The sequence below is a fragment of the Ruditapes philippinarum genome, unplaced genomic scaffold, assembly GCF_026571515.1.
Source record: "Ruditapes philippinarum isolate M1 unplaced genomic scaffold, ASM2657151v2 ctg598_1_1_1_1, whole genome shotgun sequence".
NCBI classification, from domain to species: domain Eukaryota; kingdom Metazoa; phylum Mollusca; class Bivalvia; order Venerida; family Veneridae; genus Ruditapes; species Ruditapes philippinarum.
Window position 1 is genome coordinate 103,082 of NW_026859523.1, and position 19,214 is coordinate 122,295.

A 19,214-nucleotide genomic window follows, 5' to 3' on the forward strand; every position below is an offset into this window, starting at 1 on the left:
ATATATTTTTTTCTCAAATTTTCCATTTATTTTACAAGTATGTACACCGTTCATTAATTCCATTGTTTTTAGCCAAATGGATTATTTTCCCGTTTTTTATTTACACATTTTATAGAAATATGATAGTCTTAGCATAGACAAAGGTATAAATTCTGGGCAATATAAGTAAGACATTTCAGTAAAAAATGCCTGATTATATGTTGAAAGAGCCATAAAATACATATAATTTAAAAAATGGGCCGAAAAGGGTCTGCTGAAACCAGACTAGCCCGGCAGAAAACGACTGGGCCGATTCCAAAAATAGGCCGAATTGTGACCAAACCACTGTGCTAGTTTTATACTCAACTATGGGCTGTTATGAGATGTGAAAGCTGTTTTGATTGGCTAAAATATGTACGAAAAACAAAAATAAAATATGTACAAAAAGCTAAAATAAAATATGAATTCAAAACTAAAAAAAAATATGTATGCAAAACTAAAAAAAATATGTATGCAAAACTAAAAAAATGCAAATGTCACTTTTATGCCACCGTAATTTTGTTATAAGAACACAATTTTTAGATGTTTCAAGTGGTAAAATTAATGAAACTTTTATCACTTAAGCACATCAAAATATTGACCGCCATCTTGAACTCCACCTCAAATATTTCAATGCCGCAGATCGAAAATAAGTCAGTACTCAAGTATTTGAGCTGAACTCAGATGACACCTTTAGACCTCTGGAACCCAAAGTGCGTTGATATGTAGCATATTAACGCACTTTGGGGTCAATTTCTCGATTTTGACCCCAAAGTGCGTTGGACCCCAAAGTGCGGTGCGAAGTTTAACGCACTTTGGGGTCGAACCCCAAAGTGCGTTTGACCCCAAAGTGCGGTGTTACAGTGCTTATTACAAAGTACTTGTAATTAAAGTACTTTTGCTGTATAAAAAATAATATAAAAACGTACTTTATATTTAAGTTAATATTTTGTGAAAATTATTTCTTTAGCCACTCCATTGTCAATTTAATAAGTATGCAGAATTAGTTTTTGATAAAAGCAGTATTGAATTTATTGTAACCCTGTAGACACGAAAACGACAAATGAAAAGTACATATAATTATTTATTTGTCGATTTAGTGTGATGTCGTTTCCTTACTATATCTATGATTTCCTAAATAAGTGTCATTTATTTCGTGTTGTTGTTTTGGATGCTGAAGTGATGTCAGTACCCCTAGAAGATGAGTTTTTTAAGTACCATATCTTCAATTAACAACAATAGCACCGAGCGTTTCGAAGAATAAATTAACATGTTACCATAAGGCTTCCCCTTGGACAAAGCTCTGATAAAACAGAAATATTTCCTGTTTCAGTACAGGCTCCAATAAATGTCTCCAAATTATTGTGCCGCAGATGATACAACTAAAATTAGAATTGATAAAACAGACATAAGTGTTACCATTATCATTAGCTAAATGTGAACAAATAAAATTACGCTGGTAAAAGTATAACATTTGGTTACAGCATTTCGTCCGATACCATCAGAACATTTTGTATTTGTAGATGTTTTATGATAAAAGCGCCTGTTTTTTCCAATAGTTTTATCGGTTGACATACACAAACAAATATCTGATATAAAGTACAATTGCATACTAGTTGTAGTTGAAAATGGTAAAAATAAGTTGGTAGAGAACTTTAGTGGCCGTTTGTGTGAAAATCAAAATAATGATCTCTACATTAATACAGACCCTGCTATGTCATGTTTAATTCAGCTAAACATAGTATATATACCTAGTATTTCATATATTATGAAACAAACACATACCCGTCTCATTTCGACAAGGACCTTTGATGTGATATCAATGGACGAAAAATGGTATTTTCTGATAAAAACAGCCATTCCTTTATATAAACAATTCGAGCCAGTTATATACCTGGTATCATCGTGTACACTCTCAGCCTAAAATATACCATATAAGTTGTATACACTCTGAGCCTAAAATATACCATATTACTTGTGTAATAAACCTGGTATCATCGTGTACACTCTCAGCCTAAAATATACTATATAACTTGTGCACACTCTCAGCCTAAAATATACCATATAACTTGTGCACACTCTCAGCCTAACATATACCATATAACTCGTAATAAACAAAAACAAGCAGTATCTTTGACGTGGTATTAATGTTTCAACTCTTATAAGATTGATAATAAAGCTACAGTTTATTGAAAAGTTTTATACAGTATTGAGGAGCTAAGAGTTATATGTATTCCTATACAATGTTTGTACTATGTTGCTGTTTTCTACATCAAAATGCCTTTTTGTAACATATTAATTGCGAAATTTGTATGTTGATTGTGCAATGAAATGAAGAAAGAAATATGATTACGAAGGGTCATGATAATTCTTGTGAAGACATAAATAAGATAATATTGTCAGTGAGTTTCCTTCTTATATAACAAAGGCGTATAAAAGGCATTTTTACAACTGGAATTTTCTTTAAAATCATGCCTGGTCTCATCATGCAGCTACTTTTCCCAAAAAATCTGAACTTATATCAGCTTTTTTATTCTCTTTTGATTTTCCCAAAAAATCAAGAGGCTAAGGCCCCTCCCAAATTAATTGAGAAGAAACACTGATTGAAAATGATTGAGAAGTCCAGCAACTCTCAATATAATTTATAAGATTAAAGCGCTCAATTTCATATGAACCGTTTTGTAAAAACAATTAACAAATTTATTACATATTATTACTGATAACTCACGGGGTATAAAAACGCACAACAGATGTGAACTTACATCTTGTTCTATTGACATTTTAGATTTAGAAAATCCTGACATCACACTCCCCTTTGTCTTCAAAACATCAACATCTTTCCAACTAATTCGCCATCGCATATCTTTATTCAATTTTCTGCGACTGAAATTATGATTGAACATCTGGTATGTATTTTAAAAGAAATTAGAAGCCGATTTCCAACGAGACCCACCTTACAACTTCCCAGAAACAAAAACAAAACAAACGGACGAACGGACGAACAAACACACAAACAGACAATCAAACAAACAAATTTTAAAAAAAAAAAAAAAAAAAAAACAATAACAAAATACAAAAGAAAAAAAAAACAGAAAAAAAAGGAAAAATGGAGATCTAATTGGATGAAAAAAAAAACAATTAAAAAAAACCCCACAAAAAAACACAAAAAGAAAACAACACGAAACATTGGAAATAACGAGGACTACTAATCTATTTGAAACATTATTATTACTTGTGTTAAAACAGAAATCAGATATCCTTTTTTGTGACAAAAATATCCCGTAAATAATAAGACAAAAAATCAGACCTTCTTATTTTAATTAGAACACGACCTTTTCATGTTATAAACCCACGTGTAGTTAGATATATATTTTTCTAAAAGCACTCATTAGAAAAGAAAAGAAAAAAAAAATGACTCTTGGAAATAATGAGTAAAGTTAATTTAATTAATTGGCTGGGAAAATATTTCTCAACAAAATGATCAACCATTTTAGTCATTGTTTTACCTGTAAACGATTTGAATTATGATGATCGCTATGAGTACAGATATTAAACAACCTGCAATTATTCCAATCACTGCCTGAGTTGATAAGCGTTCTAAAATAGAAATAAAACAAAATTATTTGATGAAATACTTGGCCCTCAAGTCAACTGATATAAGGCATATTTTATGATAGACACAGTGTCACAAGCTTGAGCTTACAGATCAAAGAGACATTTTCCTCGGCAGCTGGTAAAGATAGAATCAGTTATATTATAAGTTTGTCTTCAGAATATTGAATGATTTACAAGGGAAAACTAATCATAGTCTTATTGAATATGTGTTCGTATAGTGATAATAAAACGAAACGAAATGATTGATATATAGTGTCATTATACATATATATCGTATGTAGAAATAATATATAAAAAGATTAAATTGAAATATATGATATATTGATTCTGTGATAGGATTGAACGCATTCGATAAAAGTAGTACTTTATATGGTATCAAAGAAAACATATAACCCAGTTGTGTAATAGAATCACTCAGTTCTGGTTCTAATATATCTATACTAGTATATAAATGTGCTAAAATACGATGACCGAAATATCATTAATAAAGCTGTTTTCTTTAAGTCATTTATATTATATTTTGTTTAAAATCTCTATATAGAGCGCTTCCAAAAATTTCAATCATTTCAGACATACTTTAATATACTTTACCGAGCTAACAAGATTTTGGGCGTCTCAGGGGATTCCGTTTTTCTTTAATCTAATTACATTTGTGTTATGAAATACTTATTACAGTTCGAACATACAAATTGAAATGAATAAATTTGACTCAAGTTTGTCCAAAGCAGCAAAAATGAAAATGTTACAGACTCGGTTTGATTTGGTTTGCTAATATTAGTTAACGTATCCAAATGTACCTTTGAGTTTTAATCACATTTATAAACTCAACTTTCGCTATGTAATTTTATCGGCATTTTACAAGTATTTAATAGCTTTGATAAAAAAAGATGTCGATTTTATAATAGCTGTGAATTAAAAACAACAGAAATAAATATTCGATGTAAAATTGCAATTTTGGGCTAGAATTGTTTAAAACGTTGTTAAATAGACGTTCTAATGCCCTTTTCAGAGTAATGATTGTTTCAAAACCTATAACACTTTGCAAGCACATAACAAAATTTATCACTCAGTTAACGCATAACAACTATTAAGAGTTTTGTTAGAAATTTTACACTTTCCTAGAGATAAATAGGGTAATTCTTAAAATCATTCGATTCTCGTCACTGATTTCTCTGGTTACTAAAAGTCACATTTAATCCCGTTCCTTCATCATTGATCAGCTGTCATGAACAAACATTTTATGCTCATGATCATATTACAAAGCTGACTGACCGAGATTTTTTGCTATTAAACTAATCATATAAATATTTTTTGCTTCCTTAAAATATCAAACAATCAATGTGTATTATTTTCATCGTCAGATATCTACAGCTGATTCTTTTGTAGAAGTCTTAGTTTTCAAACAATTTGAAATAGGGACGAAATCGGATATTTATAAACGAAATTACAATTCAATCAACATTAGATTATCATGGTGGTGTGAAAACAATTTGTATTACAAGAACAAGAGTAATTTAGCTCTTCAATTATACTATATTTGGACAAATGTCTCTACTGTTTTAAGTAACCTTTCTCATACTGAACTGAGAAAGCTATAGCAATATTGACAGCTTAACTAAAATTATGAAACAAATACAGCTGGAACCTTTGTACAGATACAAAAATCAATCTCAGAGTATTTTCATTTCCCGTTTCATTCATAATATTTCTCTTCTTGCATCAAAGACATTCCCAGCTTCAATTGAGCATTTTCATTATCTCAGTCTACGTTCATGTTGTTAATATGTTTACATCGTATTGTGTGTGACACGAGCAAATGACAATTTTGATTAATACATGGAGCTATCAATTCAACGGCTGCCATTATTTTACTGTACGACATGAATTATACAAAATACTTGCAGTATGATGTCTAAGAACCGATGTTTACCTTTTGTAATATTTAGGTGTTGGCCATCATCTTATACATATCCTGTCAAAATGGAACACTATTAAACACATGGGTCAGATGCGTCATATATCAATGAAATTATTACTACCTGTGATACATAATTCACCAGTGTAACCACACACAGGTTTGTCCACCGGAACGCCATTCAGCCATCTGATTTCTACCGACGTAACCGGCACATACTTTCTCTTTGAGCCGAGAAATACACCAACACGCTTTAAGGAAACATAAAAATCATGATTCACAAGACCGTTTGATATGATGCATGATTAGTGTCTACAAAGAGAGTGTCGTATTCTTTTGCTTTAGCAATGTACAACTCTTGCCTTGTCTTGCAGCAAACTTGCTGAGAGATTTAACATATACATTCAGGCAATAATTTAAGAATTAATCTGCCTTTGTTACTACGTTACATTAATTGCAGTATAGTAGGCGGCAGAGAACCAGATAATTAAGGATAAACACGTTCATGTTAATAAAGTACAACCATATATAGATACTCCTGAACTCGGAAAATGTAGTTTTTTTTCCATTTAATGCAAGCGTACAAACACACATCTTTGTAAATATATTGCAATAAACTTTGACCACTCGTGAACGGTAGTGCAAAGTGAGGCAATAACGGTAAAAGTTTGTCAAACATCCACATTTTCCGCGTTAAAGATAACATTGCTAACGTTATTTGTGACAATATCCATTTACCAATACATACGTATTACTTTATTATCGGTCCAACATGAATACATTTTAAACATTATCTCAAACTTTTCTATAATCGAAAGAAAAATATGACCGAATTTGATTCTTAGATAGATTCATAACTGTTGTAAAACTGAAAACATATTTTGTTTTATTTTTAAAGGAAGTATGTAGATATAAACGTGCTATGAACATTGATATAATTTACAAATCAAAGCTTGTAAGCCTAAAGAATATAAGAAAATCTGAAAAATCAGCAGAAGTTGTGTCTTATTTTCTGACCTTTTGAAAAAGGAACGTGTGGAGAATTTATGGGCTTTCCCTTTTAGATACAGTAAGTGTTTTTTTACCAATTCATGCTTTTTAGCCATTATCAAAGAATCTCAGAAAAATATAAATTTCTCAGAAAAATATATTTTAGAAGACCTAATGTTTATTAATTTTATGACCTTTTGGAAGAAAGTGTCTGCAAAGCTTCCTCAGAATCATATGTGTACTTATATAATATTTCAAGTATCTATGATACATGAAACTTACCTATTTGATTAGAGACTGTTCGACTACCCTAATAACACTTGAGTGTCAGATATTTTTCCTCAGACAAATTAGTATACAATTGCGATTATTCTGGCAATTATCCTCTATCGTAATTCAATCACCCAAATTCGTAATAATTTTCGTTTGTCTTTGTCTTATAATGTTATAAAAGGTTTTTTAGTGCGACGATGAGCGTTATTACTGAAATTGCTTTTTCAAATTTAGTCTTAGGCGTCTTAATGTGGCACTAGTTCATATAATTAGATTACAAAGTTCAGAAAATTGTTGAATAGGAGAAATTAATTAGGAAGATCAGTTACCTGAAAAAGTTCATCATCAGCATCAACTAGATCGAGAACTTCAAAATCAGCAACTCTTGTTCCAGTCTCATCTAGAGCAACCAACTCATTTAGTCCTGTATAGTAGAAACAACTCTTATATGCAAAGATAAGCACCATAATACATGCCTGTGTTGGTCGGGGCATAAAATAACTGGACTACGGCAAATTAGACACCCACATTGAACACATCGAATGTACCCTTTTTTGGATCATTACACCTATAGTACCATAGTAACAGTCATAACATATTTTCAGAATGGTGAATTTCTTTATCTTATATCAATTTTTAAACCCATTAAGTGACTGCCTACATTCTGGAAAAGTTGAACAGATACTTCGATGTCTCATAAAATCATTTTTTTTCATGATTACGTAAGATTTACAACATCATCATCTTCCACTAGAATAAGTCCGAACATTGCGTCTATAATAACGTTATCATTTTAAAAAATTAAATTGTTTTTCAAGAATTGACGACAAAAACATTATCTTTTGCAGTAATATTCCCTGGAATGTCAATGTAAATATTACATACTTTAACATTAAAAAATACAACATAATAAACTAAGCACGAGTAATTAATAATGCATTGATGTAACATTTTAATTTCAAAATAGTATTAATATTATTCAACCCATAACTTGCTGGAACTGAAAGTGTTTGGCTTGTTTTCTACCAGTATAGTGTTAAATCAACCTGCACTGTTTCCCCGTACTCGTCGGGGGAGGATTGTCTGTTGCACTTTAACGGATAAAGCTCCGCGGTGGCTGTTTTTGTTCGTAATAAATGGATGATAAATTATTCGGAAAGTTTAAACAAAAATGTTTCCGGAGCTTTGTTCATCAACATCATGTATCAGTTTCAAAGTAAAGTATCACTGCAACAAACACCAGCTAAAGTATTTGTTGGAATGCAATCTATTCTCGTAAATACTTGTCTGAAACAAACCTGACATTTCTTGTCCAAAAGGATTTGTTCAACCAAAAGACCCTTTATATACATATTATAAGAGGGATGCCATAAAAAAGACCGAATTGTGCAGTTGTTGCTGGTACATTTAATTGTTAATGTTTATCATATGCCTTTACGTTATCATCAAGGAGCACGATACATCCAAATGGCACATCTTGACGTTTAAAGCTCCTCCTCTTTATGAGATTTTTTGTTGCAAAAAATCTAGAGGAAAAGATTGATCTCTCGGAAGCATAAATCAAAACAAAATTACATGAAAATTGCAGACTCAGCTTGATTCAATCTGTACATGAAGGATAATGAAAAAATGCAACATCCATCACGCCCCCTAGCACCGGCTTGAATGGCACTCATTTTTCAACACTTAAAATTCTAAATGTTGGAATCTATGATCCCGAAGGACCAGAAAAATATAACAACACTGAAGTGAACCATACGTAACGGATAAATCTTCCCGGATATATACTACTTTAAACGACGGGAGCTGTATGCGCAACATAACACTGCAAGTATGTGATGTCTGACCGTGCTCTATACTGTTTGTAGCTCAATTTTTGTTTTTTCTTAAACTTCAAAATGACTGTTCATAATTAAAATCCATTAAACTAATTTAGCAGATAAAGGGTTAAATCAGTGTTTATGATTCAATAGATAAGTCACAAATATGAAATATTGTTCGATTTCCCAAACACAGTGCATAAAAATCTAAAATTGTATCAATGTTGAACAAAATAACATTTGGCTTTATCTGATACAAACCTTTGAAAGTGTCGTTAAAAAAAGATCGTGCAATTTTGTAACCATCAAGTATATTGCCTGTCTCCACAAGACTCTTGTTATAAGCCGCCCCAAGATACAATACTGCCTCATAGAATGATGTGATGAAATAATGCACCTAAAACATGAAAGAAGTTTGAATAAAGAAAATAATTAATACAGTCACTATATCAATATTGTGTTTTGTTTTCAAAAAATTATTTTAGTTATATTTTCAAGAAAAATATATTATGTACAAATATAATAGATTCTTTCTCTACTAAAGTACAAATAAAAGACATTTCCTCCAAGTTTTTTTTACAGTGTAGCATTTATTTAACAAAAATAACAATAGTAAATTTATAAAGCTGAAATACCCCAGATATTATTATTTTTATGCTATTAAGATATTCAGGCGAAATAATGACAAAATATTAAAATGATCTTATGTACTCAAATCACGCTAAAATGACATTTCTTGAAGTGTCTGCATGCATTTCTGTTTAAATTATAATATATATTTTGGGTTTGAAGCTTAAATATATCTATATAATTATTATGTTGAACAAAATTTAGACGCCAATAGAATCTCCAAACAGTTTTAAAATAAGTCAGGTGACTTGAACAAACCCTTGAAGTTACAATAACAGATATTGTGGAAATTGTAGGATTGAAACAAGTCTAAGTCATTCATTTGACATGTTCTTTAACGTTTCCAGGGTTCACTTTGACAACTATTGTGAAATCCTAGCGGGTCAAGTTAGGAAACCACCATTTTATTCTTTATATGGAGAAAAGTTTTGTTCCTTTGACTGTCTAGTGTCTAATATATTCATTTTGAGGGCATTTACAGAATAATGAATGAAAAATTCAAAACTAAGAAATGAAAATTTTGCCTGTGTCTGCCTTTAAACAGGACCTTATGATTGTACTACTATTACCGCAAGTTAATTCTTATTTTTTTAACCGCCAATGTTTTTTTAATTATTATGAACAACAGTTAAAGTGATATTATGTCCATCTAGATGTAAATGGACACTGAATAGGTAAAATCATAGTAACTAGGTATTTCGCCATAATTGTGTTCAATTTTATAATTTACTATGAAAAATAATCAGTAATCTACATAGCTAAGGGAAATTTCTATAAATATAGTTCAAAATGTATTGGTTAAAAAGTGTGGGACAATCTTTTCATAATATAGGCTGTTTTTATATTGTATCAATAACATTTTTCATTATATATTATTCATCATTTACCATTAAAATAGCAAATCTTTTGTAATACATTACTTAATTCAACACAACATGACAGTGACAAAAATGAACATAATGTCACATTAATGTAAAACGCAGACCATTTTCAATTATATATACCTGATAAAAAAGGTCATCCGCACTTCAGTGCAAAGTCGTGACTATCTTTAAGAATATAAAGCTATATTTTATAAAATTAATCAACAGTGAAATTATATTGTTCACATAATCTTACGTCGATTCTCGAAAGTGGATGTAACATAGAATGTCTCTGATATTTAACACACATGAATATTTTACGTAAACAGTTTAAAATAATCGAAAAAGATATTATTCTGCTATTTTAAGTAAGGTTTCATCCGTTTAACTATGTTTTCATGCGTGCACCATTCGCTTTAAGACAACTAACTACCATATTTCTTCAACACAAGCATTTGGAAGTATTCTTTTGTAAGATCAAAAAATATATTTTTTTTTGCAACAGATTCATGGCTTTATGCACTTTAAAACATTAATTAAAAAAATGTTAAATGAGCCGCGTCATGACAAAACCAACATAATGGGTTTGCGACCAGCATGGATCCAGACCAGTCTGCGCATCCGCGCAGTCTGATCAGGATCCATGCTGTTCGCTTACAAACCCTATTACAAGTAGAGAAAATGATAGCGAACAGCGCAGGCTGGTCTGGATCCATGCTGGTCGCAAACGCATAACGTTGGTTTTGTCGTGACGCGGCTCAAATGATGTTTTCCGACAAAAGTGCTTTAACCTCTGAGTAATTTCAACAAGTCTGTTTTATGCACTTACAACATTAATGAAAGATCTGATGAATTTTCTGGTGTTTTTTTTTACAGAACAAATAGTAATATTACATACATAATAAAACAAATTACATAATAGAGAAAATGTAAATTAATTCTTATTTTACACAAGTGTTGAAAGTGAGTGTATTTATATCATTCGATCATTTTCATGACATGGTTATTCATCAGAAATGTTTGATTGTCAGCTTGTCATGTTTGACTTTCCTACTTTAAAGTTTCTGTCTTATAATAAACCTTATATCAGATACTCGAAGAATGAACGGAACAATTGTTTTTTAATAAGAGCGGTAAAAACAGTTTGGACGATACATCGGTACAGATGACACGCGCGGAAAAGGAAAGGAGAAACATAAAACATGGTCGCGCTTCTATTACGCGTTTTGTTCATTACAAAAGATTAACTGTCTCTTTGTAGTATAAGACAGATTGGATAAGAAATTGTATCTTGTACTTCATTTATAACATTAACTTAAAATGTTCTTGTAAAATGTAATCTTAATGGATGGCCTGTAAAACGTCTATACTAGGGGGCGTGAAGGATAGCTAGCACTTTCCAGTACCGTCAGGCTCAGTAAAACTAAGCTTGCAACATTTTTAATTTTACCGTTTTTGGCGTCCTTTAGAGAATCTTTTTTTTTGTAATAGAACTTAATGGCAGTAACTTAATACATTTTTGTAAAATGTAATTAGAATTATGGTCTTGTAAAATCATTAACAAAAAAATGTTCTTGTACAATGTAATTTGAAATTATGTTCTTGTAATACAATTTACATTATGGTATGCTTATCTCTGTTTCAATCACCATCATTTAAGCGATTATTTTAGTAAACGAAGTGTATTCCCAAAAGATTAAAAAACGTGAAAGGAGTTTTAAAAACTATTACAAAACGATAATAGAAATGACCGTGGATAAAACATTACTTTAGCTTATCGCTATATGTAAAAATTAATGGGTAATATTCCCAGTGGATACTAATGTGGGTATCCGTGGATATTACAGAATATCAATTACTTCAGGTAAGTAACGTGGTGTCAATCTCAAAACACTTTTTAAGGATGGGATGAAAAAATTAATCATCGTATTAATTGATGTCACACTAACATTTGTTTCCACAAAGGTGAAATGAGTGCTATAACTTATCATCTCAAAAATACGCATTGGTGAAAAAAATCCATTTTGTAAGAGAATAATTTAATCTCCTTTAATCAAAAAAGATTTAGTATGTGACGGTGATATCATCTTTATTTCAATGAAAGATTAAGGTTAGTTTTGACCCTTAAAAAATGTTTATTTGCTATACATATGTTTATTTGTTATTTTACATGTTATGATTTCTTTGGATGTGTTCGTCATTCTCTATTTATTCGTAGCACTTGTTAGTTAACTTAATATGCCGCAATTATTCACAGTAATTATTATAAAATGATGCTTATGTTGTTTAGTTGAAGTAAACCTAAGATGGAAATAAAAGTTTGAAAGTTTGACAAACCGGCTCGTCGTCTTTAAATTTGTAGCCATAATCCCGGAGGGAGCGTGTTCGTATGTCTGTCTGGAACTCAGTGTTGTTCGTTACTTGGTTCACGAGAGTGAGAATCAGGACGGATTCATAAACCCTCTTCAATGCTCCATCCATTGTGTCGTCTGGTGAATATTTATATATATAATAATTATAACTTGATACCGTAATGTAAGCTTGAAGATGTATATATATATAGACTAGTTATATTAGTTACATCTAATTTGACTTTATCTCTTATGAGTGTTTTGTAGGTGCATTAAACATGAACAGAGTAGCCAATCAAATAACGCACGCACTCAACAACAAGAAAATTACAATAATTATAGAATTTTACTATCGTTGATGACAGTTCTAGCTTTTTATGCATACTTACTCATCATGAGAACAATTTGATAATACCTTTTAGGAAGTTTCTATACGAGCCCCACCAATCTATTTCTGCTAACTGAATGGCTATAAATACATAGTCTCCAGAGGCCATACCAAGATGATATGCATGATACATCAGTGTACGAAACTCCCCAGCATTCACAAGCACAATAAAAACTGAAACAGGAACCACACTGCAAACGTTTAAATTTAGGATATGTTTTCGTTACGTCAATAACAGTCCTAATTATTTTTCATTTATGATGACTTCTATATCAAACTTAAGCAGATATATACAGGAAACAAAAGATTTAGGTCTAATATTCTTTAGAATATAATTTTAGTACAATCAATTTATTATGCCGCCTGCTACAGAGTAATAGCAACATATAGGGATCCCTTCTCCACAAACGATGTTTCATTTTTATATGCCCGAAAGAATTTCGGGCATATTATGTTATACCCCCTGGCGTCCGTCCGTCTGTCCGTCCGTCCGTTAGCAATTTGGTTTCCGGAGCATAACTTAAGTTCCATTTGGCCCACAGTATTCAAACTTCATAGGATGATTGTCCATATCGGGTAGAAGACCCCTATTGATTTTGGGGTCACAAGGTCAAAGGTCAAGGTCACTATGACCTTAAAACTGAAAACAGTTTCCGGAGCATAACTTAAGTTCCATTTCGCCCACAGTGTTCAAACTTCATAGGATGAATGTCCATATTGGATAGAAGACCCCTATTGATTTTGGGGTCACAAGGTCAAAGGTCAAGGTCACTATGACCTTAAAACTGAAAACAGTTTCCGGAGCATAACTTAAGTTCCATTTGGCCCACAGTGTTCAAACTTCATAGGATGATTGTCCATATTGGGTTGAAGACCCCTATTGATTTTGGGGTCACAAGGTCAAAGGTCAAGGTCACTATTACCTTAGAACTGAAAACAGTTTCCGGGGCATAACTTAAGTTCCATTTGGACCACAATATTGAAACTTCAAAGGAGGATTGTTTTGTGAAGGTAATACTTTATTTAATTCCCATGTCTTACAAATGCTTTATCTTTACTAAAAAAAAATCACTTTCGGGCATATAATGCTCCGCCTAGCGGTGCTCTTGTTGCATATGTGTTGATACCGCGCTTGTCATGGGATCTTCAACGTGGCACTTTTTTCTGCCATGCCATGAACAGGTGAGGATGGTTGCCGAATAAAACGATGTGCGTGCACTCACAAATACCAGTATAAACGAAATTATGAAAAATAGAATTTTTGGAAGGATTCAAGGGTTAAAGACTGCGTATAACAGACAACTGTCATAAGACAGATTTGAAAAAGATAAACATACAGCAAATCTGATAGGTGATTTAACAGTTCTCAAGTAGGAATGCTGGAAACGCCAAACGAGAAACTGAGCTTGATAAACTATTATGACTAAAGTTCCAGAAATACAACAAGATTGTCGTACAAAATTGGAGATATAGGGTCGTTTATTTATTACACAGGGAGACGTTTAATGGCCGCAACATGTCAAAACAAATCCAAGGTTGAACTATAACTGCAATTAGCTCAATATAAGCACCAATCTTTGAAAACATGTAAACAAGTATATTACATAGTACGACGTTTCATAGATTTTTTATTTCTTCTCTTCAAATTTAAGCACTTATATGCGTTATCTTTACTTTTATTGTTGTGTTCGTGCGTTTATACCCGCGGTTGTGTATTTACGGGAACCAGTAAGATGACATGTTGTATAATGTACACATACATTGTTGGTGCTGTCTCCTGTATCTAAAATGAAATAATTAAACGATCGGTCTATTGTTTTCTGTAAAAGACAATTCTCTTTCAATGATTGTTACAATTACTTATAGTCATCATTAGGGAACCAGGTATTAGTGATCTTTATATATAAACACGTTTCGCAAACGATATATCATGTCAAGGGAGGTATTTATTGGCATAAGCTATAGCTAACATTAAGCAACACAACAAGGTCTTAATTGTTTCGTGCTCTTGGGTCTACTTAATGTGTACGTATTTTGTCAGAGTCGAGTGATGATTGAATATTTGTAAACTCATAAATGGTCTGTAATTATGGGTAAATAATGGCAAAAGTATTGCCATTTTTGGACATGATGTATCTTTAAAAACATAAACGTCTTTGTTTGTACTAAGCTAGTATTGGATTATACACTTAGAGAACGCTTTATGACACAGTATTATTTCTATCGTACATTATCCGATTTGCTATATTAATAGTTCAGAAAGTAAATCAATGGGATTGAAGGATTCTGCAGAATGTTACAAATGTAGACAAGATATCTACAAATGAAATGTCTTTTAAAACCCCGTATTTCTGTCCAAAAGCAGTATTTGTCATATTGAATAAATAATCACAACGCAGACGGCATTGAGAGAAGCAATTACTATCTTGGTCTAATATTCCCTTGAGATCTTTGATTTAAAATGTATCAAGATAAATTTAATAAATGGTCTTAAATTATCTTATAACTATACATTCTCATCAATATTATTAAAAAAAAAATAAAATTAAACATCTTTCAACTACAAACAAAATGGGTTAAGAATTCAGAGAATATGAAAAGTCGATTTCATTGCCATTAGATTCTAGACATCCACATGCATGTTTAGGAACAAAAGCATATGGGAGATAATCTTAAACGACTAGAAATAATATGAATGATACGACTCATTTTTTCTATACTGACAAAACGTCATCGCAACAAAAATTTAAGAGAAATTGCAGATTCGAGTTTCTATTTGAGAAATAGAAGAAAAGCAACATATCTCACGCGATTAAAGCAGTTGTCAACCTTCAACACTAAACGTATTAAATTCAATGATCCAAAAGGATAATAGCGCTAACAACAAGAGCTGTAGGTAGGTTGACGCTCGACTATTCTTAGTGCTTGATAGTAATAGAGTCTTGATAATGTAAAATTTTCTAAGTTAACAAAAGGGTAAAAATTTCTTTAAATCCATGTTAAAGTTATAGGCATTGGAGAGAGTCCTATTATGCTCTCAAAGAAGAGTACAAAATTTCTACTTGTTTCAAAGCCAGATGTCAATATAATATGAAAATAGCTGAGGTGGTATGCAAACTTAAATGTAAATTCTAAGTTGAAAAAGGGGCATTTTTCTGCCAAATGCTTCATAGAGTAACCTACTCCTGTCTAAAGGTTAATGGCATGGTGGTGAACAAGTGTGCAAAGTTACAAAGCCATATGTCAATGGATTTTGAAAATATTTGAGGTGTTACAAAAACTTAAAAGTAAATTCTAAGTAAAAAAGGGGCATAATTCTGTCAAAATACTTGATACAGTTACCTCCTCCTGTCTACAGGTTGGGGTCTTGATGGTGAAAAAAAGTGAAAAGTTTCAAAGCCATATGTCAATGTACTTTGAAAATATTTTAGGTATTACAAAAACTCTAACATAATTGGTTACGCCGGTGACTACAATAGTTCAGACAATAAAAAGCACCAGATAACTTCTTTTTTACAGCTCCTGTCACATAAGTACCTGCTGTTTAAAGTATAATTATTCTTGAAAAGGGAGAATTGTTAGAGCAATAATATGAACAAGTCTTACATCAGAGTATAGGCAAGATATGTGTATTATGTTTTATATAATAAGTGAGGGAGGATAATGAATGAGTGAAGATTTGATATAAAAGTTATTAAACGAGCTAAAGAAAAAATCATATGCGAGCCTCTGGCTAGTTCAATGAATTAAGAATTGAATCTACGCGAATATAATATTCTATTTATCACACATCTAAAAAGGAACGTTTTACAGTTAAAAATATAAATTGTTCATTAACGCGTCCTAAGCGCAACGCTAACATTAGCACGTTTTAACGCTATGTTTGTATTTAAGGCAAATACGTTGATATCGTTTTATAAATGACTTTATTACACTCCAGCGCACCGTAGTTTATGTGATAAAAGTATTTATTAACATATATTTATACTTATGCATCAGGAATCAGTATTATCAATCTCTAACATTAGTATTGTTATCTAAAACACTTACAGACATTTAAAAAATCATAAAATATTTGCCTAAAACTTATATTTGGTAATTGTTGTCTTTTGGAGCGCATGGACACAATCAACTTTAATAATTCTCATAATTCACAATCCGAACACCATATTTCTTCAGGCTATAAGAAAGAACACCAACTATCCTCGTGTGCTCATGGTACAAAATTAAAAATGAATATAATATGGAGAGCATTGTTAAAATTGTAAAATTCTTTGAAATAAGAGGACTCTTTGCTTACTTGAAATATATTACTGACCTCGAGCATGTTTTGATGCCATGGTTAGGGTATCACGAGGATTCCAAGCTTTTGTACGTTTAAAAGGTACTGGGTTTGAATCTGGAAACTCGCTGTCCTTTTCAAAATCATGTATCATACTTGGTCCAGCAACAAGATAGAAAATCTCGTCTTCATCATAAATGATGGACACGTGTTGCCAACTGTATTCACGCAGTAAGGCACGCACTGATACTAAACAAAAATTAAAGACATTCTGAGACATGAGTTATATTTAAACTACTCTTTAAAAAAAAAAAAAAAAAAAAACCATATACGCGTATTTGTACCAAACAAGCCTTTTTTGATAGACGGAATTATTTTCGTTCACTTCTGTTAATTCATTTTGTGTAACATGAACTATTCAAATCCATTTTTCAGAAGATAAACTTTATATATCGAGAAAATAATTATGTTCTTGAATCTCAAGAAACCAGGATATGTAATAAGAAATTAAAATGAAGTTAAAATATTTCTTTATTTCGTTACGAATTTGTTTTCGGACCTGTCTCTTATTAAACATACTTATTAGAGCTGAATAGCGAAACAAGTTCTTGCAACTTATATTAATCATTTTTGAATCCGCTACATGGAACTAACCAGTACTGGTATAATATGAAATAACATGATCATGACCCGAATCGGGCTGGAACCCATGATCCCTAGGTTAAAAGGCAGACACATTAACCACTAGGCCACCTCTCTCCTTTCCTCTTTATGAAAAGTGAGAACGAAAGAAAATTATCAATTATTTTCTTTCACATAAGTTTGGATTGTAACTACAAAAATACATTATATTTACTAAAGATCCTAAGATGCCAAATTGTGCATTATTTCAGATATGAGTTAGCAACTTAGGAGAACCATCGAATTTACTTAGATAAAATAATTTAAAGTCTCCGAATTCAGCGTCCTTCACCTACCCGCAATAAATATAATTATTCGGTTCATTTAAAAGTAGAACTTTGAATAATGTATTTGAATTAATACTTTGTCGATATCAAAAAAGTTTACCAAACCTGATAATTTTCTGATGTTGTAAGACAAAATAGTTGTTGTTTCGAACATATCATCTTCAGATGGATTCCTTTCAGTCAAATCACCCAGTCCTGTAACCATGGGGACACGTAAGTATTCGGCTAGACGACCAGATGACTGAACAGCGTATGAACAAGCTGGGCCAATAAACGCTCGAACATTTTCTTTGTAGAACATGTCAGCAAGGTATCCTGGGGACGTGTACCTAGCCTTGGTACACCATACGCTATAATTTCTTACAACAGGATCAAAATTGATACCAAAACGATTACGAACTTCGTCTATTCCTTTATCAATTGCTGGTCCGACCCTAGGTAAGTCTACAGGGAAAGTTGAATTTGTCATCAATAACACACCTACTTTAATAGTCACATTACTTCCAGCTGTATGTAAACACAAACCACTAAGGCACAAAATTATGAATTGAGTGATCAATTTTATCGGAGCACTCCGAATCGATTCATCAATTTTTCTAGACAAAAAATGAGCCATTATTTCAATTAACATTCAACATCATAATAATATCTCTTTGATTTATTTTTTTCTATATCTTAAAGAGGCCTCTGTAAGCTATATCCTCTCAACAGATCATTTTACTATGGCGTTTTCCAGTAGAAATCTACAGATACTAAAAGCGTCCTTATTTTTCCAATATTACAAATGATGTCACAAGCGGTATAAATGTTGTGTTAAACAAATTCAAGTTAATCACCAACTTACCCTTTTTTAAATTGTCAATATGACTTTGTTTATCTAAAATATTCCGTTTTTTGACTTTTTCTCACTTTCCAAAGTTTTGAGATTTTTTTCACTTCTTGTCATAGATATGGCATTATTTCTTGATTGTGTATTTGTAAATGAAAGTTTAAGTAAAAAGAGTTATTCATTAGTTTGCAGAAGTCTTTGCAAAACTCCATCCATGTATTAACAATTTAATGTATTTACATTTATTCCCTTTTGCATGAATACATTTTATT

The 19,214-nt window shown here is 31.6% G+C and overlaps 1 protein-coding gene across 1 annotated transcript in view; it reads right to left on the reverse strand.

Annotated features, from left to right (window-relative positions):
* Window positions 1-18,916, reverse strand: part of LOC132756824 (atrial natriuretic peptide receptor 1-like) — a 35,845-nt gene extending 16,929 nt beyond the window's left edge. The window contains exons 1-11 of the mRNA XM_060747964.1: window positions 18,219-18,916; window positions 17,182-17,394; window positions 12,891-13,037; window positions 12,462-12,613; window positions 8,893-9,028; window positions 7,141-7,235; window positions 5,673-5,799; window positions 3,525-3,615; window positions 2,781-2,901; window positions 1,804-1,938; window positions 1,296-1,400 (exon numbers count right to left, since the gene is read on the reverse strand). Coding sequence (XP_060603947.1) covers window positions 1,296-1,400; window positions 1,804-1,938; window positions 2,781-2,901; window positions 3,525-3,615; window positions 5,673-5,799; window positions 7,141-7,235; window positions 8,893-9,028; window positions 12,462-12,613; window positions 12,891-13,037; window positions 17,182-17,394; window positions 18,219-18,744 — 1,848 coding nt within the window. The 5' untranslated portion in view covers window positions 18,745-18,916. The remainder of the gene's footprint in view (window positions 1-1,295; window positions 1,401-1,803; window positions 1,939-2,780; window positions 2,902-3,524; window positions 3,616-5,672; window positions 5,800-7,140; window positions 7,236-8,892; window positions 9,029-12,461; window positions 12,614-12,890; window positions 13,038-17,181; window positions 17,395-18,218) is intronic.
* Window positions 18,917-19,214: the final 298 nt, after the last annotated feature.